This window comes from Xyrauchen texanus, chromosome 18 (assembly GCF_025860055.1).
Source record: "Xyrauchen texanus isolate HMW12.3.18 chromosome 18, RBS_HiC_50CHRs, whole genome shotgun sequence".
NCBI lineage: Eukaryota > Metazoa > Chordata > Actinopteri > Cypriniformes > Catostomidae > Xyrauchen > Xyrauchen texanus.
The window spans coordinates 1,949,518-1,972,878 of NC_068293.1; the positions used below are offsets into that span (position 1 = coordinate 1,949,518).

Consider the following 23,361-nt stretch of genomic DNA (forward strand, 5'->3'; position numbering starts at 1 on the left):
CCAAGCCAAGGCACTTAAAGAACTGCACCTGGGTAGTCCCGACCCCGATGTCCTGCAGGAACTGCACTCTGCCACCGACCTCGCTCTCAGAGCTACGAAGGCCACAGCACAGGCACTCAGATGGGCGATGGCCACCCTCGTGGTCCAGGAACACCCCCTTTGGATGAACATGGTCGAGATGTGCGATTTTGACAAGGCACATTTTCTCAACGCCCCCGTCTCCCAGCTTGGCCTCTTCGGCGACACCATCATCGACTTCGTCCAGCAGTTTTAGGCGGAAAAGAGCCAGACGGAGGCTATATCTCACTTCATGCTGCGGTGCCGCTCCAGCGCAGTCCATGCCAGGCTCGAGGGCGTCACCCTGCGCCCAAATAAATGCCAGTTCTACCTCAACCCAGCTCTCAGCCCCAACGTCGCGCACCCCACAGGCGGCGTATGTCCCCCTTCTCCAGGACCACCTCTAGGACCCACAAAGCTCATATGTGCTCTTGAGACCGAAGACATGGGCAGTCAGATGTTCGCTCTTTAGCTGGAATCAGGACCACTCCATCCCCCGGTGGAGGACCGGGAGGAAAACCTTTATTTTCCTTACTTTCTTTTGCCGTTCCCACATTCTCAATAAAAGCAATTTCCTCACTTCCTGGGTCATCCAGCAGGTGTGTGCCGTTCTCAAGGCACCCCAGCTCCAAAATACTACAGTTCCGGTTCCCCGGATGCAGTAAACTGGCCTCCGGACCCACGACTGGCCATTCCCGGCAGGCCGGCGCTGACGAGTTCCGAAAACACCTCTCCAAGACCTCTTCCTCAGTCTCTAAACCGCCCCCTGCTGTGTGCGCAGAGCGAGGTAAGTGCTATGAGCCTTTTCTAAACACCCAAGCCCAAGGATGCGTTTTTGCCTCCCGACACGTTACAACCTGCTACCCCCGCTGCAAAGCCCCAAAATCGTTCATCAAAATGATCCCTCTAGTGCCCCTCACGCGGAGCTTGGAGGCATGGCTTTCGCTGGCCAACCCATTGTGTTGGTTGGCCAGGACCATCCGAATCGTCTATGCGATTCAATTCGCCAGGCTCCCGCCTCATTTCAACGGTATTCAGTCCACCAAAGCCAGCGCTTTACGGGCAGAGGTTAAAACTCTGCTACTCAAAGATGTGATAGAGCCCGTCCCTCCAGCCGAGATGAAGAATGGTTTCTACAGCCCTTACTTCATCGTACCCAAAAAAGGCTGTGGGTTGCGGACATCTTTGGGGCCAATTCGGCATAGGCACAGGTAGATCTCATTGCATCCCAAGACAATTCTCACTACCCGCTCTGGTACTCCCTGACAGAAGCCCCTCTCGGGACAGACACGCTGGCACACAGCTGGTCCCCCAGTGAGCCTCCTTGCACCGGTGCTGTGCAAAATCAGGGAGGATGAGGAACAAGTCACCTTAGTGGCTCCTTACTGGCCCACTCGGACTTGGTTCTCAGATGTCATGCTCCTCGTGACAGCACCTCCAGGAAGGACCTTCTTTCCCAGGAACGGGGCACCCTCTGGAATCCGCGCCCATGCTGAATGCTGAATCATTCCCGGCCAAGCCTGTTCCCCTCCTGGGATCTCTCAGTGGTCCTCTAGGGCCTTTAGAGACCCCCCTTCGAGCCGCTTGACTCAGTTGAGCTCAAGGCCCTCTCCTTGAAGACGGTCCTCCTGATAGTGCTAACTTCCATCAAGAGGGTTGGGGAACTGCAAACGTTCTCTGTCAGCGACACTTGCCTAGAGTTCGGTCCAGCAGATACTCACGTCATCCTAAGACCGCGACCGGGCTACGTGCCCAAGGTTCCTATGACCCCCTTCAGGGATCAGGTTGTGAACCTGCAAGCGCTGATCCGGGAGGAGGCAGACCCAGCCTTTTGTGTATCTATTTGGACCGCACGCACAGCTTTAGATGTTCTGAGCAGCTCTTTGTCTGCTTTGGCGGACGGCGGAAAGGGAACAGCATCTCCAAACAGTGGTTAGCTCACTGGGTCGTTGACGCTATCTCTGGCCTACCAGACCCAGGCCGTGCCCGCCCCCTTGTGGGTTCGAGCACACTCGAAGTGGACAATGGTCAACGGCACCTCCCTATCACACATCTGCAGAGCAGAGGGCTGGGCAACACTCAACACTCACTTTGCGAGATTCTACAATCTCAGGGTTGAGTCGGTCTCATCCCGTGTTTTGTCAATTCCGAGCCGGTAGAATTCGGTAATATGGAACAGCTGACCGGGTGTTATGCTTGCACCTAGCACCCTTCACCAAGTTTATACAGTGCGCTTTCTCTCCCAGGTTAGCCACTAATCTTTCGCTTCCTGAATGTTCTTCCTCCCTAGCCTTCTGGCCTGCGAATTCAGTGGAGGAATTCTTTGTAGGAAGAGGCTTAATTCCCTTTTCATGGAACTCCCTATGATGTGTTTTCCATGGTATGGTCCCCTTGTCGGCGGACCCGCATCTCTTGGGCAGTCCACTGCCCCCGGACACTGTGTTTGTAGAGCTCCTCCCTCATCAGGTAGGACCTATCATCGCGCTGCTCCAACGTGTGGCTTGACAACCCACTTGGTGTATTGGCCACATATCACCTCCCCTAGTCTGGGCAGGATGTGGTCTCCACAGGATCTTTTCCCTAGATAGTGTTAAGCCGCTTTACACTCTATGCGAGAAACATAGAGATAGAAAAGGCCGCGGCTGCCGGGCTTGCTACCATGATGGTCATGTAGCGCCTGTTCCCCCCTTAGGGGTGCTGGGAACCTACGGTCTGTATATGACACCTTTTTCTGGGGGTGTTGGGGCGGGTAACGTGCGGCCGATACAGTTGCTTCTACCATGCAGCAGCCTGCTTGCACCTGTGTCAGCAGTTCACGTAACACAGTCAAGTGCATGGCGCTTTTGAATGGGATCCCTTGTGTCACTACATTCGACACAACATCGAGTGAGTGACAGAAGGGGAACGTCATGGTTACTGTTGTAACCTCCGTTCCCTGAGGGAGGGAACGAGACGTGTCCCTTCAGCCACGACACTAGACCTACCCCTGTAAACAGCCGTACCTTATTCTCGGCTCCTCAGTGCAAAAACCTGACTGACAGACGCACGCCCGCTTCTCTATGTCCGTGGACATGCAAATTCTGTCTGCCAATTTCTCATTGGCCTTGTCTCAAGTTTACGGGACGCTACCAAGGAAGACACCTTGTGTCACTACATTCGACACAACATCTCGTTCCGTCCCTCAGGGAATGGAGGTTACAACCGTCCCTCAGGGAATGGAGGTTATATTCTTTAAAAATCATTCCACCAATAAAATTTTATTTGAGCACTGAGAAAAACAATCACTTTGTGAGAGTTAGGTAAGATTATTGCAAAAATGTGAATGCCCCCCCCGTGTGTGTGAGTGTACTTACAGTTCCTTCAGCGAGTCCAGAGATGACATTGCCGAGCGCAGACAGAGACTTATTGATGTTTTTAGCTTCATCCAGAACAGCTCCAGCTGCACCAGTCTTACTCACCTACACATCAACATTTAGCACTTTTAACATTCAGCTTAACTCATATTATATATTTAATTTTCATTCCAGACTGAGTTTTGACAGATCTTTAGAAACATCTATCATTTTTCATTTAAATAAAAAATTATCTTTAAAATTCCTAAATTTAATTTTTTTAAACATAATATGAGACAATGATAGCACACAGTATAAGTTCATTTAGACAAGAAAGAAAGGTCCTTTTAGGGACATGAATGGAATATTCAAATAAAATGTGCAACATCCGTTGTCTCAGCGCAGCAGGTAGGGTTGCCACCAATTCCATCCCATATCAAACGATGAAATTATGCGTCCCGTTTATAATTAACATTTTTCAGCGGCCACCCAAGCAAAATTTAAAACACATTTAATGATATTCATTATGCGGTCAACTGAAATCTTGTTTACCGCAAGTGTCACATGCTGGAGCATGTTGGAGTGTGTGTCAACCAGACTTTTTACCTCGATATTGCTCAAAACTTAGCAACCTATAGCAAACCTAAAGCAAAATTGTAATTATTTGTATAGAATGACAAACTTCAATGATCAAACCACACTAAGGAGTTTCCATCCATGGTCTTGCCTGTGGTTACAGCATTAATGACACAGTTAAACAATGGAAGAACTATGGTAAACACAAGGGAATATATACAGTGTAGAATAAAACTTCGGGACCTCAAAAAGTATTGACAACATTTTCCACATGTGTAATATGTTCTATTCTCCCCAAAAGCATGCATTCAATCACACCGTGCACTGAACCGTGTATGTGAGCTGCTGATGCAGGTGCGGGCAGGTGGTTGCGTGCCAAGGCAACAGGCTGCGTCAGACTTCCCCAATGGCCCATAAAAAACGTCATAAACTTTTTAGGTTCCTGGCATCCTGAAGGGGGGGAACAAAGTGACGTACCAAGCATGGGAGCAGGCTGCGCCAGCCTCGCCTTTTCTCTCTCTATGTTTCTCGGGGGCTGGGGCCATTTTAATGCTATAACACTAATGTTATAGCTAATGCACCTTCGGGGAAGGTGTTCTTTTCCAACTCCTATTCTTTCAGGGGGAAAAGACCCAGCGGAGGTAAAGTGTGGCGAAATACTTCACATGGGTTTTCAGGCCACATGTGGAAATGGCGCGGTGGTAGATCCTACCTGCTACGAGGGAGGAGTTGCTACAAACATGGCGACAAGGGGGCAGCGGGGACTGCCCAAGGGAGACGCGGGTGCAAGCGGAACATCCGGTCAGACATTCTGCATTCCCAAGTTATACGTGCTCTGACCTGAGAGTGTAAAATCTCATAAAAGTATTGGGTGTTGTCCAGACCGCTGCTCTGCAAATGTCTGCTAAGGAGGTGCCGTTGGCCAGTGCCTACGAGGATGTCACACCTCTCGTCGAGTGTGCTCGAACCAGCAAGGGGGCGGGCATGGCCTGGTTGTGATAGGCCAAAGCGATGGCGTCAACGACCCAGTGGGAAATCCTGTCTGCTGTCCACCAAAGCAGACAAAGAGCTGCACAGAACATCTAAAGCTCTGCGTGTGGTCCACATATGTTCGCAAAGTACGCACCGGACACATCAACGAAAAGGCTGGGTCTGCCTCCTCCCGGGGCAGTGCTTGCAGGTTCACTACCTGGTCCCTGAAGGGGGTCGTAGGAACCTTTGGCACAAACCCGGTCGCGGTCTTAGGACGACATAGTTGTCTGCCGGTTTGAACTCCAGGCAAGTGTCACTGACAGAGAATGCTTGCAGGTCCCCAGCCCTCTTGATGGAGGCGAGCGCAATCAGGAAGGCCGTCTTCAAGGAGAGGGCTCTGAGCTCGACTGATTCTAGTTCAAGGGGGTTCTCTGAAGGCCTGAAAGGACCACGGAGGGAGACAGGCATGACCTGGGAGGGTCCATAGGGACTTACCGTCCACTACGTCGTGGTGAGCCAATATGGCATTTACATAAACCTTCAAGGTGGAGGGGACAGCCTCCCCTCCAGCCTCTCCTGCAGAAATGAGAGCACTGATTCAACTACGCACTTCTGCTGGTCTTCAGATCAGGAAGAACACAATTCGCTACAGGGCATAAAGCTGCCTGGTAGAGGGAGCTCTGGCTTGGTTGATCATGTCTACGACAGCAGGTGGTAGGCCACTTAGATCTTCCACATCCCTTCCAGGGGCAAGACGCGGAGGTTTCTGAGGTCTGGGTGCGGGTGCCAGCACGTCTATCCTGAGGGGAGCCTACGCTAGGGAGTAACAGAGTGGGCAGTGGGAGATCTCTTTGAAAGCAAACAGGTCTACCTGTGCTTTGCTGAAAAGCTCCCAAATCAGCTGGACTGCCTGGGGGTGGAGCCTCCACTCTCCGCTGAGCATGCCCTGTCGCGGCAGCGTATCAGCTGCTGTGTTAAGGTTGCCCGGGATATGAGTGGCACGCAACAATTCACTGCTGGCTCCAAAGGAGGAGATGGTGGGAGAGTTGCAACATGTGACCACCACCTTGGTGATTTATGTATGCTGTTGTGGTGGTGATGTCTGAGCGAATCAAGACGTTCTTGCCCCGAAATAGCGGGAGAAACCATTAGCAGGGGAAGGATTACAGCCAGCAACTCAGGGCAGTTGATGTGCCAACACAGCCGGGGCCCTGTCCAGGAGCCAGCGGCTGCATGCCTTTTGCACACGGCATCCCAACCCTGTTTGGAGGCATCTGTGGTGACCAGAACGTGTCAGGACACCTGCTGTAGGGGGACTCCTGTCTGCAAAAAACAGAGCTCTGTCCAGGGGTTGAAAGTCTGGTGGCAGGCAGGGGTGATGAACACGGTATGTGACACGGCGCCATACCCATCTCTGGACTCGAGTCTGAAGCTAGTGCTGAAGCAGTCTCATATGCATCAACCGCAGCCGCGGAGGATGCCATATACTCCAGGAGCCTCTGGAATTGTTTTAGAGGAAATGCTGTGCCTGGCATGAACAAGATGAGGCATTTCAGCACCGACTGCGCACGCTCATTGCTGAGGCGCGCTGTCATTGAGACTGAGTCTAACTCCATGCTGAGAAAAGAGCTTGCTCTTTTCCCAGTTGACCTGAAGCCCTAGACGGCTGAGGTGCCTGAGCACCTGGTTCCCGTGGGTGCACAGTGACTCTCAAGAGTGGGCTAGGATGAGCCAGTCATTGAGGTAATTGAGTATGCAGATGCTCACTTCCCTAAGCAGGGCAAAGGCTGCCTCTTGTGACCTTCGTGAAGACGCGAGGGGACAGGGACATGCCGATGGTAGATTACCACTTATTAATAACATTATTCCTTGTGTTATTTTATCCTGGCATATTCTCTTTTTTTGTTCATATAATAACAAAGACTCAAGACCTTCTCACTGCCAGCCAGATCCACCAGGTACAGTTTTCCACAGAGTTTCTGCTCCGTCTCCACATGCTCCTGTTTGATGTTGATCAGGAAGATGCTGTGACTGCGAGAGCTGTGCTCATTCATATCTGCCAGAGAGAGGATATTGGATTTAGATGTGCTGTGCTTTAGTATTGTGACTGTATGGAGTGCAACAGAGGTATTTTTCCATAAAATCCTTCATAAAAGAGTTCTAAGCTATGAACCAAACCAACCAGCTCTGAGGTGAATTTTCACTATTAAACATGATTTTTTTTTTAATGAAGATTAAATATCACGGACTGATGACATCAACAGAATCATATACCATCTATGAACAACCCCGGAGATCACGGTAGGTCTGTCTTTAAAGGTATTTCATTATCATTAAAAATCATATAGAAAATGTATGGGATTTATACTTCTGGAACCAGACAGTTTCTCTCTGTTGTCACATTGAGGGACATGTACTGTACTCTTATGTTTATTGTGATGTTTGGTGAATATTATGTCAATTCGAACTCAAATTCGACTGTGCTAGCACCATGAGCAAAGGTGCCGGGAAAAGTTCACAATGTCCAAAGCACTCACTAGTAGAGCTGTAACAATTAGTCAATGATATTGACAACATCGACAATAAATAATTGTTGACAAAATTGTTCATTGTTGAATAATCGTTTGATCTCATTTAACATAACATGAGATCACTTTAAACTCTAATGATGACTTGTGAGTGCACTGCAGTTCACGACTGAATAAAGAGATGAAGAATTACACAGCTCAAAGTCCAGAATCACTCCATATTCCAAACAGCTTCAGGTGATGTAGATCACAAAGTATGAGGGATTTATAATGCAAAAATACAAAATAAGAAAATACAGAAGCACTCTCGCTGTGGAGCTGGAGCTGCTGCTCCACTGAAGAAAAAGCTGAAGCGTCTTTAAAGGAAACACCCCGATGTTATATCTTAAATGCAGTTATATTTAATGCTTTATAGCTTTATTAACGTTCAAATAGTATGGAAGCAGGTCATGTAAATAACTACAAACTCCAAAACTGCCATTTTTCTGTGCGGTCAGCGCCTCTTCTATGAGTTGCATGAATGTCCCGATCTAAGGGGGAGAGACTGAAACTGCACCCGGCTGATGCACACTCTGTCGCGGGGACACACGTCCCCCTCACGTGCGCTTGCTGCAGCTAGAATATAACAGGATGGCTCACGACTTATTGAATCATAATATATGTCACTCTGCATTTTTATCATGAAGAAAATTGTCAATACTTAGCTTTATTAATATGAGAGAGTTTGTTTTTTGTGAGTTAAAGATGGAGTGAAGTGTATAGAAAGGTGAGAGAGGGTAGTCTTCACCCCATTATACACTGCAGCAAAATATGTTTTTGATTTGATTTTGTTTTGGCTTGTTTTCCAAAAATAATATAAAAAACTAATTTAAAACAACATCCATTTACTTTAGCAGCTAGAGAAAATAATATTAAAAATAAAAATATTTTTAAATATCTAAAAACCCTTTTAAAAAAGATGTATTCACCTGAGAAGCAGCATATATGATATTTCGTAAGTATATTTTGTCTTTACTGCACTCACATAAGTATAACCAAGTAAAAAATACACTTATATAAAAAATACACTTATGTACAAAAATACACTTAAAATACACTTATATTTAAGATACATTCTCTTAAAGCAAGTCTAAATATCATATATGTTGCTTCTCAATTAAATGTATCTTGTTTTAAGGATTTTTACACATTTTTGATAAGACACTTGATAACAATAGTATTTGTTTGCAGTGAATTTTCTACTGAATTAAGCTTAATAAAAAGTATTATTTTTCCTTTATTTCAGTGAATGTCATTTAGAGGTATTTTTAAAAAATGATTTTGTCCACTTTATTGTCAGTAAGCATGTTTAATACAAACTTTTAATTTGGGCACAAGCTGAATAATCGGTTAAGAGCTTGCAATAATCGCTGAATAGTCAAATAATCATTCTAATAATCAATTATCAAAAAATCGTTAGTTACTTGCAGCCCTACTCACTAGTGACAGCGACGTGTCGATTGGACTTTCCTTCATCGATGACATCCATGACCTCCTCAGGACTCGACACAAAGCGCTCGGTGCAGCCCTGTTTACACAACAGTTCACACACACAATCACATGACACAATCAACATAATACCTTTAAACTGCGCAGTTTTTACTTGGTTTCGCATTAAATCATTTTTATAAAGTAAATAATATAAAGTTTTATCATCGTCATGACAATGACAATCAGTCACCTTCACATATGGGACGCGGTTCTTATCCTCATGCACAGACAGGTTGGTCTTAGTGACTAAAAACAGACGAAAGAGGAAGGAAACACAGTGAGGGAAATAAATATCACTGTACTGAATTCTGTATGCACAACGTTTGATTTTACAGACCATCCAGAAGATCTCGGATTTTCTCCATGTAGATCTCAAAGTAGGAGACCTGAAAAAGGCAAACACTGATTTTGAGAAAACACACATTTGAGAGAGTGTGTGGTCAAAATTGTCAATATTCCATTCACTTCACACGGATTCATTTGTATTTATTTGAACAATTTGTATTCCAGACAAATTGTACCTTCATATGTTTCTATGCGTTTACCTTGATATGGAACTCCAGATTTTCATCCATGGAGAAGATGTGGTTGAAGATATCTTCAGCGATGCGGGGAATGATGCCCATCTGCTGTGGGTCATGGAGGCTGCCCTGTGGGTGGGGCCACAGAAAAAGTTTCTTATTCATCCATTTTTCATGGCACTTGAACATATTAGGCATATACTAGACTGTGCATAGGGATCGAACGATGGTCTGATGTTTTTAACCAATATTTACAGATTTCTGCTTAATCGATTATTTCAAAGAATATTGCCTAAAATGCCATTAGAGTATTTTGAGCTCAGCAGGAAAAAGGGGTGTTCACAGGTAAATTAACTTTTAATGTTACTAAATGTTAACTAAATGGGCAGCCAAAAGTTTGGAATAATGTACAGATTTTGCTCTTATAGAAAGAAATTGGTACTTTTATTCACCAAAGTGGCATTCAACTGAACACAATGTATAGTCAGGACATTAATAACATCAAAAATTACTATTACAGTTTGAAAAAAAAAAAAAAATACTTAAACTACTTCTTCCACATAAAGCAAAAATCTTCCACGTACGGAAATTACAGATTTGCAGATCCTTGGCATTCTAGCTGTCAGTTTGTCCAGATACTCCAGTGACATTTCATCCCACACTTCCTGTAGCACTTGCCATAGATGTGGGTGTCTTGTCAGGCACTTCTCATGCACCTTACAGTCTAGCTGATCCCACAAAAGCTCAATGGGGTTAAGATCCATAACACTCATTTCCAATTATCTGTTGTCCAATGTCTGTGTTTCTTTGCCCACTCTAACCTTTTCTTTTTGTTTTTCTGTTTCAAAAGTAGCTTTTTCTTTGCAATTCTCCCCATAAGGCCTGAACCCGAGTCTTCTCTTTACTGTTGTACATGAAACAGGTGTTGAGCAGGTAGAATTCAATGAAGCTGTCATCTGCGGACATGTGAGGCATCTATAGACTAGAGACTCTGATGTACTAATACTCTTATTTTGTTGTACACATCTCTTTCTGTCATTGTTAGAGCCAGTTGTCCTTTGTCTTTGAAGACTGTAGTGTACACCTTTGTATGAAATCTTCAGTTTTTTGGCAATTTCCTTCATTCCTCAAAACAATGATTGACTGACGAGTTTCTAGAGATACCATTTTTGACCTAATATTGACGTTAATGACATGCCAGTCTATTGCATACTGTGGCAACTCAAAAACAAACACAAAGACAATGTTAAGATTAATTTAATGAACCAAATAAACTGTGTTTGATATAATGGCAAGTTTTCTAGTACCAAATTATCAATTTAACATGATTACTCAAGGATAAGGTGTTGGAGTGATGGCTGCTGTCTAGATTTGATCAAAAATTACTTTTTTCAAACAGTGATGGTGCTGTTTTTTTACACCAGTAATGTCCTGACTATACTTTGTTATCAGTTGAATATATATATATATATATATATATATATATATATATATATATATATATATATATACTGTATACAGGTTTGGGGAGTAATGGAATACATGTAACAGGATTACGAATTTAAAATACAAAATATAAGTAACTTCCACTACAGTTACAATTTAAATCCTTGGTAATTAGAATACAGTTACATTCAAAAAGTATTTTGATTACTGAAGAGATTACTTTGCATTTTATTGTCATTTGTTTAATTTAATATTTATTCCTTTTAGATGGAAAACATTTATTGTCACGAACACTGAGAGCGCTGCCGAATTCGTCCCTCCCATATCTTGCGAGATGCTGCCCGCGAAAAGCTGGCGGGCCGCCTGCTTCATTTTCTCTGGCGGTTGCCTCGGGCTAATCGACCGCGGCCGGCTGGCGGCAAGCCGCTTTGAAATACAAGGACAGCTTAGACTCTCAAAATCGACCAGCCATGTTGGCTATTATTATTTTTTGCTCCAAAGCCATTAGGGTTTATAACATAGTCTTGACTCTTGATTCCATGATAAGGTAAGGTTTAGGAAATTACATTTAAATTACTTTGAAACTCTGAAGCGATTATACAGTAATATATGTCAAATATATTGAATTATGTTATGCACATAGGTGAAAATTGTTTACATTTCTTTGATTGATGCACATTTGAGACATGCACCAATAAACCAAAAATAATTCCTTTTGTAAAACTTACTTGGCAATAAATATCTTTCTGATTCTGATTAGGTTTTAAAATAGATATTTAATCCATGGTATGAACAATTTAGCAGAATAAATTGATGAAGTTAGACTTTTCACCAATGCCTGTATCGGTGAACAGTGAAAGACATCTGCAACATGGCCAAAATCTTGGGTATACTTAATATATTTTTTTATTAATTCGCAATCATGGTGATATCTATCATAAACATGAAAAGCCCCGTTTTGACGTGAAGGATAAACTCGATGAAAAATCTAAATTATCCTCTGGATTCACAGTTGCGCAGAAATTTCGTTTATGTCTTTAAATTTTTTCCAATCTCGATTTTTTTTTTTAGTTATTTTACCTTTTACAGGTAAGGGATTCATTTGCAATTATGACCTGTACAAATGTTTAAGAAAGTGTTAAAGTCCCTGTAAAGGCAATAAAAAAAAAATCTTAAAAAAGGGGATAAAAATAGCTAAAACACATTACAAAGACTGTGGAGTACTGAATAGCCTACTTGCACAAGCTTAGTGACGAACTTCCGCTGTCGCCAGAAGTCGGCATATCTTTTTACGGTTTACTTGCGCGTCGCCCAAAATGTGTTTTTACTCGATGTCTCCCATGATCTTCTGAAAATTAGCGTCAGCGATGTTCATCGCATTGTTGATGCCTGGTCCCCTGCTCCGACAAGCAAGAGGGACAAGGGCTTTAAACTCTACATATCAAGTTATCTGCACAAGTACAAGGGTAAGTATTTTAATCTAATGTGGTGTGCCGGCAGGGCATTGTGTTACAGGTCCATGAGGAAAACGGAGAAACCTCACAGTTTGAGTGTATGGTGAAGCTAGAATTGATAAGACCTCAGTTATAGGCTTGTTACTTTAATAGCCCGATGGCTAAGGTTATTCATGTTTAATGAAACTCAAATGAAAACAGTTATTGTAGGCAGGTAAGTTTCCCTAGCTGGTCCCCTCCGGGTAAAATGAGTTCTTATTCAAGTTTTCAACTCAGTCATTCGTTTAAGATGCAATCTTGTGTTATAAGTATTAGGCTATCATGATTATACAGTGAGCAAGCTATATAAATAAGTATTTAATATAATAAAAGTGTAGAGAAACAACCTAGGGTGTAAGGTAAAGGCTGAATATTGTAGATTTATTACAATATGTTGCATGTTTGAATTAAAATACCTGTGGATATGCAACTTCCCACTCATGAAAGTTTTATGTTATTCAAAGGAGCACACTCTCTACAAAGGCCTGACTGGAGATTTGCCTGATCTATCCGTCCTTCAGGTGAGTAGGGATATAACAATAGCAAATTTCACTGTACAGTATGATATATCAACCAAAAATCTGTATACCAATATTTCATTATTTTCTTTTCCCTCCCCTTTTACAAACAAATATTCTGCTTCAAAGAAAAAAAAAAATGAAATTGATGTTATCATAAGGGTTCTTCATTATGAACTTGTATGCCATGCATAACATACTGTGGATAGAAATTACAGGGAAAGTTACTGGTATGATAATTGTGGTTATATTATATTACTATTATATTTAGTGTATTGCTAATCAATATATTGTTACTTCCCAGGTGACAGCGGCTCACTTATAGAGCAGGTGACGCAAGTTGGGACAATGTTGAAGACGTTTGCTTGCACTGGGCAATCAGGTACAACTTGCAAACAACACCTGTGGTTGTTGGTTTAATTCCCACTGGGGCCACCTGTACATGTAGTAGACCTAGATATAAATGTCATAGTTTAGTAGTTGAAGGACCAGGACTGACTACTTTATTCTTTTATTCTGGGAACCCGTGTAGGAGCAGGTCAGACCCTAATGCTGCAGCGTCTTGGAGAGTTTGGCGATGTTGTGCGTAGCATGGACAACAAAATGGAAGCTATGCTGCAACATTTCAGTGCCAATGTGTCTGTTGAAGAGTTATCCCTGCCAGGGGATCTGTTACTCCCCCCTAGACACCCAGGAAGATTTGGCGTTGCTTGACAACAGTTTGAGGCAGGATAAAGAGCTCCAGCAACGATTTGTAAGTGTGCCGATTTCGTTTATAACGCCATAGGGTAATCTAAAAAGTAAAATTAAGATTGTACACTGCATATTCTACAGTCTGAATCCACAGCCTGTCACATTTTAAATTTATGAGAAGCTTCAGAGAAATGTAATTTGTAACACGTTTTCTTTTGTATTTTCAGCTTCGGTTTTTGGCAATCAAATGTGGGAGGGACCTAAAGACAACCGTGTGGCGAATGCTTCAGAGTATTTTCTCTAATCACCTTTCCATCAATACAACCTGGACTGGTGTAGGGGATAAAGCATGTTTTAGAGACATGTTCCTGAAGACCATTGTTCAAAGTAAGTTGGATATTTTTTTTTTTATATTTAAGTAGATGTGTATGACCTTATGCCATTCAAATGGAATGACAGATCTTTATTTTCTACAGGAGCCATCTGGAAGAACCCGGCAACCCAGGATGCAACTGATGAGGCGTTACGCGTTACCTGAAAGGAGCATCTGAACGTGAAGGTGGAAAAAGGCGCCGCACAGCTTAGAGGGACCCACTGCTTAGAGGGACCCACTGCTAAAAGTGTCAGACTACACTCACCCAATCCACACCGTTCACTGTGGAAATTGTTCTTTTTTTTTTTTTTCTCGTGACCCTGCTTTGAGGGCAGCTCCTTGGATGAATATGGGATGGTTTGTATGGCTTTTATACCTGTTATCCTGCATATTCTTTGATACCAAAGATCCCAATTATTTAATATACAATTTACTGCTTATTTCATTGTTACAGTGCTTAACTATTCTATTTTTAAATATAGCTTGTACATCCTAGATTATACATCTAATACTTGATATCTGCACATTACCTGCTATAAAATATTCTACTTACCGTGACTTTAATATTGGCTTATTTCATTCCGTCAGTGCTTAACGATTCTATTATAGTTTGTAAATCCTATTTCATACCTCTGATACTTGATATTGCACATTAACTAGTACCAAAAAGTCGACTTTCATTCCATCACAATGCTTAACTGTTATTCTATTGTTAAATACAGGTGAAACTCGAAAAATTAGAATATCGTGCAAAAGTTCATTAATTTCAGTAATTCAACTTAAAAGGTGAAACTAATATATTATATAGATTCATTACAAGCAAAGTAAGATATTTCAAGCCTTTATTTGATATAATTTTGATGATTATGGCTTACAGCTTATGAAAACCCCAAATTCAGAATCTCAGAAAATTAAAATATTACATGAAATCAATAAAAAAAAAAGGATTTTAAATACAGAAATGTCAGCCCTCTGAAAAGTATAATCATGCATATGTACTCAGTACTTGGTTTGGGCCCCTTTTGCATTAATTACTGCCTCAATGCGGCGTGGCATGGATGCTATCAGCCTGTGGCACTGCTGAGGTGTTATGGAAGACCAAGATGCTTCAATAGCGGCCTTCAGCTCTTCTGCATTGTTTGGTCTCATGTCTCTCATCTTTCTCTTGGCAAAGCCCCATAGATTCTCTATGGGGTTCAGGTCAGGCGAGTTTGCTGGCAAATCAAGCACAGTAATACCATGGTCATTGAACCAGGTTTTGGTACTTTTGGCAGTGTGGGCAGGTGCCAAGTCCTGCTGGAAAATGAAGTCAGTATCTCCATAAAGCTTGTCTGCTGAAGGAAGCATGAAGTGCTCTAAAATGTCCCGGTAGACAGCTGCGTTGACTCTGGACTTAATTAAGCACAGTGGACCAACACCAGCCGATGACATGGCTCCCCAAACCAACACAGACTGTGGAAACTTCACACTGGACTTCAAGCATCTTGGATTGTGTGCCTCTCCATTCTTCCTCCAGACTCTGGGACCTTGGTTTCCAAATGAGATGCAAAATTTGCTCTCATCAGAAAAGACGACTTTGGACCACTGAGCAACAGACCAGTTCTTTTTTTCTTTAGCCCAGGTAAGACGTTTGACATTTGAAGCCCATGTCCAGGACCCGTCTGTGTGTGGTGGCTCTTGATGCAGTAACTCCAGCCTCAGTCCACTCCTTGTGAAGCTCCCCACACATTTGAATGGCCTTTTCCTGACAATCCTCTCCAGGCTACGGTCATCCCTGCTGCTTGTGCACCTTTTACTTCCACACTTTTCCCTTCCACTTAACTTTCTATTAATGTGCTTTGATACAGCACTTTGAGAACATCCAACTTCTTTTGCAATTACCTTTTGAGGCTTTCCCTCCTTGTGGAGGGTGTCAATGATGGTTTTCTGCACAACTGTCAGGTCAGCAGTCTTCCCCATAATTGTGAATTCAACTGAACCCGACTGAGAGACCATTTAAAGGCTCAGGAACCCTTTGCAGGTGTTTAGCTGATTAGAGTGTGACACTTTGAGCCTACAATACTGAACCTTTTCACAATATTCTAATTTTCTGAGATTCTGAATTTGGGGTTTTCATAAGCTGTAAGCCATAATCATCAAAATTATATCAAATAAAGGCTTGAAATATCTTACTTTGCTTGTAATGAGTCTACATAATATATTAGTTTCACCTTTTAAGTTGAATTACTGAAATTAATGAACTTTTGCACGATATTCTAATTTTTCGAGTTTCACCTGTATAGCTTGTAAATCCTTGTGCCACAGGTCAGTATTGCAGTTATAATGGTATATTCTACTCCAGAGCTTTACTCTAAATTATTGCCACTTATCCTATTGTTAGAAATGACTTGTAAATATGATGTTATACCTCAATTTATTTGGTATCCTGCACTTTATTTGGTACCAAATATCCTCATTGCTTATGTTTACTGGTAATTCTTTTCATCACAGAGCTGACTTTATGTTTAATGACAGATTATATTATTAACAATTATTGTAATTGTTACAATAGTGTTTTTTATAATTTTTTTTACCAAAATTGAATTGGAAACCTGCATGTTCTTTAGTGTGTGTGTGTGTGTGTGTGTGTGTGTGTGTATATATATAATGTTTGTATTTTTCTGTTATTTATATTTCAGTGATCTGACATCTTGTTTCAATGACAGTTACTGTACTTTGAAATGTGGAATTAAAATGACAAATGGAAATTTGTCTGGTTTGATCAATCATTATTCTTGATAAACTGCATGCTATAAATATATATAAAAAAAAAAATATATATATATATATATATATATATATATATATATATATATATATATATATACACAATAAGCGGCGGCAGATCGCTCGAAAATAGCGTTTGCCTCCGACGCCCCGCGGAAGGTCCGCCTTCGATATAACGGCGGCGGAACGGCGGATGGCCAGCGGGCTGGCCGCGGAACGAAGGCGGTAGGAAGGCAGCTGCCGCTTTTAAAAAGTGGCTGCCGCCGGCGGTGCGCCGTCAAACGTGCTGCTTCTACTGCCTCCGGAGCACCACCAGCGGCCCGCCGACTCATTGCTATCTGGGTATAGATAATCCATGACTAGCACAGAAGTCTAATAACAAACATCCACTTGAGTTCAGAACGGGAAGGCCATTCCTCCCTATCACGCCTTTCCAGGTGTCCCTGTCATTTCCCACGTGCGCGTTGAAGTCACCCAGCATCACTATGGAGTCCCCCTTTGTAATTTTTTTTAAATTTTTATCAGCGCTGAAGAAGTAATCCAAAGTATTTAGAATACATTACTGACCTTGAGTAATCTAACGTTACAAATTACCTTGAGTAATCTAACATTACAAATTACATTTTACAGCATGTATTTTGTAATCAGTACTGCAATACATTTCAAATGTAACCCTCCCGACCCACACACACTACCGGTCAAAAGTTTTGAAACACTTGACTGAAATGTTTCTCATGATCTTAAAAAAATATTTTGATCTGAAGACCTATGCTTAAAAGTTTTGTAGACAAAAATATTATTGTGCCTCCATATTCATTTATTTCATTATAAAACTAAAATTTTATAAAAAAAAAAAAATGTAAACGATGACTTGGACCAAATAATAAAGAAAAGCAGCCAATAAGTGCCCAACATAGAATGGAACTACTTCAATACTGTTTAAAAAGCATCTCAGGGTGATACCTCAAGTCTGCAAATTCTAGGCTTGACTACTTTGAAGATGCTAAAATATAACACAGTTTGGATTTATTTTGCATTTTGTTTAGTCACAACATAATTCCCATAATTCCATTTCTTTTATTCCATATTTATGATGACTTCACTATTATTCTAAATTGTGAAAAAAAAAAAAAGTGTTTCAAAACTTTTGACCGATAGTATATGGCATTTCTTTTATGATTCTTATTAAGATATTAATAGGCTTTAAACTTATTTTTAGATCTGAAATGTATTGTAATGATAGATTTTTGTGGTATTTGATATACATTTAGTCTATAGAATTTGTGAAATTATTGATTCATGTTCAGCAATGTTTTGTTAATAAAAAGAGAATGAAAAATATTCTTTAAGTATTTTTTTTACAACATTATAAGTGTGTTTATTATAAAAACAAATGGCACTATTCTGAATTAATATTAGCAATAATAATTAGTCAATTATTTTGAATGACACAGTTTAAAAACAAAACGTCATGGTTACTAATTTAACCTCCGATCCCTGATGGAGGGATGAGATGTTGAGTCGATGAGTTGACACTAGGGGTCACCCTTGGGAGCACAGACATCTCTGATCTTTGAGAAAAGGCCAGTGAGAATTGGCGTGCGGGATTTGCATGCCACTCCCCAGGACATACGGTTATAAAAGGAGTGCCGCTTGCAAAAACACACTCACATTTCGCTCTGAGGAACCGAGCCAAAGACCCAGCCATTTCAGTGGTTGGTTCAGTGTTGTGGCAAGAGGGACACAACGGCTCGTTCCCTCCATCAGGGAACGGAGGTTACATCAGTAACGTCTTGGGTTACTTAACTGTAACCCCTGTTCCCTGATAAAAGCGAAACGAGATACTGTGCTGATTTAGCGCTTTGGGAACGTCTTTAGGAGTGACCCGCTGTGAATATGTGTGCAACACGTCAATGAAATTGACGAAACTTATAGCCTCTGCCGGTGACATCATCAGGATGCGCCGGTAAAGGGGCTATAAATAGATGCACCACAGGTGCATCATCAGGTATTTTGTCTGAAGAGCAGTCCTGGGGCATTCAGTGCGGCAATGAAGCACAGCATCTCGTTCCGCTTTTATCAGGGAACAGGGGTTACAGTTAAGTAACCCAAGACGTTCCCTATCAAAAAGCTACATTTTGAAGCTGCGCTGATTTAGCGCTATGGGAACGAGAATACCCACGCCGCCGCACTGTGGATGTCCAGACCCCTTACGGTTGTGTACTCCTTTTATACCCATATGTCCGGAGGAGCAGCATGCAAATTCTCATTTGCCTCAAAGATCAGAGATGTCTGGGCTCCCAAGGGTGACGCCTATAGTGTCAACTCATCGACACAACGTCGAGTGAGTGACAGATAGGGAACACGATCCATGTAACAGAGTGGAATACGTCAATGTGCACTTATTATAGTGTCATTGGGGGCTAATCCCCTCAAAGACTGAAATCTTTGAATCGCCCCTGATTGGCTATAATAAAAAATATATATATATCAGTATTGGTTGATCTCTAGCTATTTGCCATATCAGTCATTTTGTCCATTAAAAATTACCTTTGAACATCATTGTCAGCAGCCATATCAACCTGTAACTCAAGACCAGTTTCCCACTGATGCTAAGCAGGGTTGAGCCTGGTCAGTACCTGGATGGGAGAGCTCCTGGGGAAAACTAAGGTTGCTGCTGGAAGAGGTAATAGGGAGGCCAGCAGGTGGTGCTCACTGGGTCATAATAACCCAATATAGTGATAATGACACTATACTGTTAAAAAAAGCACTGTCTTTCAGATGAGATGTTACACTGAGGTCCTAATTAAAAATCCCAGGACACTTCTCATAAAGAGTAGGAGTGTAACCCCTGGTGTCCTGGTCAAATTAGCCCCTTATTGATCACAGCCTCCTAATAATCCCCATCCATTAATTGGCACTACAACTCTAACTCTACTCTCTACACTCCATCAATAGCTGGTGTGTGATGAGTGTACTGGTGCACTATAACTGCTGTTGCATCATCGAGTTGGATGCTCCACACTGGTGTTGGTTGAGGAGAACCCCCTGTTCACTGTGTAAAGTGCTTTGAGTGTAGTGTCAGAAAAGCACTAGATAAATGTAACGTAATGTCATTATACAATTTCATGAAAAACTATAAAATAAATATAATCAGGAGATGAGTGGAAATCTTTTACCTCCATGGTATGGGTCTTTCCAGAAGAGGTCTGTCCATATGCAAAGATTGTGCCATTATAACCTCCCAGCACATCTACACACACACAAACACACACACACACACACACATGCAGTAAACAACGTCACGGTTACTGTTGTAACCTCCGTTCCCAGAGGGAGGGAACTAGACTCAAGGAGACACAAGGGGTCTTCCTTGGGAGTCTCGCGTACCTCTGAACTTGAGAAAAGGCCAATGAGACATAATGTCGAGTGAGTGACAGAAGGGGAACAGTGAGTTAATTTCTCAGCAAAATATTCTGCTAAATGACAAGTATGCAAATGTTGATATGCAAATTCATTAATGTGTTGAAACATTTAATGTAACCAAACTTCAAACAGCCAAAAAAAGTTTTATATACAGTGGATTATTGCTCAGATTTGATATGGCCTCACAAACTGACCTTTGACGATCTGCTTAGCACAGGTGTTGTACACTTGCTCTTGGGTGGTGTTGGTGGGAAACACACGATCAAACACAAAAGATTTACCCTGCGGCCGAAAAGCAGATATATTTAACACACACACACACACACAGAAGATGAGAAGAAGAAATGAGAAGGTTGTTTCTGGGTCTCGGGAAGAGCTGGGTGAAATTAGATAATGAGATAGAGACAGGGTTGGGGGAGGACAAAACTAAAAGACAACATTAATATTAATATCTCAGATATTGTATATTACACAGACAGACACAGAAATACATATGGCTGATCCAGGGCTAAACCTGCTACAATTGTATCAGTAAACTCCTATGTAAATGAATATTCTGGGTTCAATACAAGTTAAGCTCAACTGACAGCATTTGTGGCATAATGTTTATTACCACAAAACTTAATTTAGAATTGTCCCTCATTTTCTTTAAAAAGGCAAAAATCGAGGTTCCAGTGAGGCACTTACAGTGTAGGTGAATGTGGACAATTTTTGGAGGGTTTAAAGTCAGATATGTTAAGCTTATAATTTTATAAAACATAATTTTTTCTTTTAAAACTCATGTTCAAATCATTTGAATGGTAATTTTAGGGCTTTAGGGTTTACAGCTTTACGTCGTCATGACTGTGAAGTTGTAAAATGTAATAACTTTACACAGAAAAGTTTAGCAAGCGACTGAATCACACTAAAATCATGTTAACACACATATTGTTCATGTCTTGTGGCTATACTTTTGAAACAGTGAGTGTTTTAACATTTACAGATTGACCCCATTCACTTCCAATTTGACAGATTTTTTCTTTTTGTAGAAAAGGAGAGTAAAAATTATCCAAAATGTATATTTGTGGTAATCAATTATTATTAGATTTATTTTTATATAGCTACAATTTATCTACAGTACTTTCAAACTTTGTGACACTTTCCTAAAATATATGCTACAGTACACAAAAAAAGAATATAAAATTTATATCTACTGTATATACAGTAGCCTATTTCCACCTATTTGTCCAAACAGATATTAGCACCTTATACATAATGAAATATTCAAAAGTTTATAATAAGCAAATCAATGTAAATATCATCATCATCTACCACACCCTGTGATCATCCATCCCACAAAACACTGAATATTAATGTTGACACATTATTTCAGATTTATCAACTTTTTATCCACAATGTGTCCTGTCACTATAAACATTTAACTCAAGAATCAAATTACTGAGCATTCACCAAAACCTTTTACAGTAGATTTATTTACACATTTCACCTTAGTCAAAGTATACCCATGATCTCACCACACACACACACACACACACACACACACACACACAGTTGTGTTTCCATGTTTTATGGGGACTTTCCATAGACATAATGGTTTTTATACTGTACAAACTTTATATTCTATCCCCTAAACCTAACCCTACCCCTAAACCTAACCCTCACAGAAAACATTCTGCATTTTTACATTTTCAAAAAACATAATTTAGTATGATTTATAAGCTGTTTTCCTCATGGGGACCGACAAAATGTCCCCACAAGGTCAAAAATTTCGGGTTTTACTATCCTTATGGGGACATTTGGTCCCCACAAAGTGATAAATACACGCTCACACACACACACACACACACACACACACACACACACACACACACACACACACACACACACACACAATGATTACATCTTATGATGAACATTACAGTAAAAATAACTAGATAGATTTTTTTCTGGGTTGGGGGGCAATTCTATGTATAATTGTCATTACAATTATGTAATGTTAATGGATTTAAAATGGGGTTCAATAACATATTTCAGAAAAAAAAACATATATAAATATATATATTTTTTAAATATGTCAAATATCTCCAAGACAGGTTTTGTGACATTTACCATTAATATTGTTCTTTTATTAGGCAATGTGTTACTCTGTGTAACTGCTTATTAAATTTTTGGTCAGAGCAAAAAGTCAGCCATGTAAATCTGACATACAGATGATGTATGTATAAAGGTCTGTTGGGGCCACAGCTTAACTGATATCTATTACATCCACATCTATACATTAAAATTATATTATATATACCCTATACTATACGCTAATACATATCAATCACAAAGAAAACAGCCTAATAGCCTTAGAAGCATAATTCTTTTATAATATGAAACGGGCCCTTCACAGCCTCTATTTGTGCTGATGTCATACTGTGACACAACCTGCTTATCATCACTGTAATTATTCGTTCAATCTAAGCAAGCCAGCATATGTCTTTATATTGTGAGATAAAGCCTCATTCTTACTCCGATGATGACGGTGTCGTCTCCTTGAAATGTGGGTAGAAATTTGTCCCCGCGCAGGACCTCGGCCTGATTCAAGGGCCTGAAGCGACAGAGCACTTTAATATTACACTCAGACACTGCGTCCGTCATGATCTTGTTCGATGGGCTATATTATCTGACTATTTAAACATAAGATATATTAAAGCAGAATATGATAGCGCAAAGGCCTAAACTCAAGCAAATGGCGGCTGATCGTCGAAACAAGAATGTAATGCTCCTGAAATCTTTTGATTAATACTATTTTACAGCTATTAAATATTGTTCTTGATATTTATGAGGATTTTCCTGTAAATCGAATAGCTGTTGTTGTTGTTGTGAAGCGGCACTCGCAGTGATGTGATAGCGGAGGATACTGCTGTTGTCATGACTCATGAGGGATGCGGCGGAGGCAGGGCGTGTCAGTCTGGACCACTCACACTGAAGGACTATTCTCATGAAGCACGGCCTCAAAAACGGGCGGGGCTTAGCACTTCAGACGTTGTCTTTATATTATAATCTTCCTATTTTATTTCTACACTGCATACTTTCACGTCAATGTCTATTAATGTTTGTCATTTTCGTTTTCAGACCACTGCTA

At 41.2% G+C, this 23,361-nt stretch overlaps 1 protein-coding gene across 2 annotated transcripts in view; it reads right to left on the minus strand.

Annotated features, from left to right (window-relative positions):
- LOC127659341 (kinesin heavy chain-like) overlaps positions 1-23,136 on the minus strand; it is a 59,437-nt gene extending 36,301 nt beyond the window's left edge. For both annotated transcript variants that reach the window (XM_052149119.1, XM_052149118.1), the window contains exons 1-9: positions 22,746-23,136; positions 20,426-20,513; positions 19,985-20,058; positions 9,541-9,645; positions 9,333-9,381; positions 9,186-9,241; positions 8,945-9,032; positions 6,869-6,993; positions 3,411-3,515 (exon numbers count right to left, since the gene is read on the minus strand). In XM_052149119.1, coding sequence (XP_052005079.1) covers positions 3,411-3,515; positions 6,869-6,993; positions 8,945-9,032; positions 9,186-9,241; positions 9,333-9,381; positions 9,541-9,645; positions 19,985-20,058; positions 20,426-20,513; positions 22,746-22,874 — 819 coding nt within the window. In that variant the 5' untranslated portion in view covers positions 22,875-23,136. The remainder of the gene's footprint in view (positions 1-3,410; positions 3,516-6,868; positions 6,994-8,944; positions 9,033-9,185; positions 9,242-9,332; positions 9,382-9,540; positions 9,646-19,984; positions 20,059-20,425; positions 20,514-22,745) is intronic.
- Between the last annotated feature and the right edge of the window lie 225 nt (positions 23,137-23,361).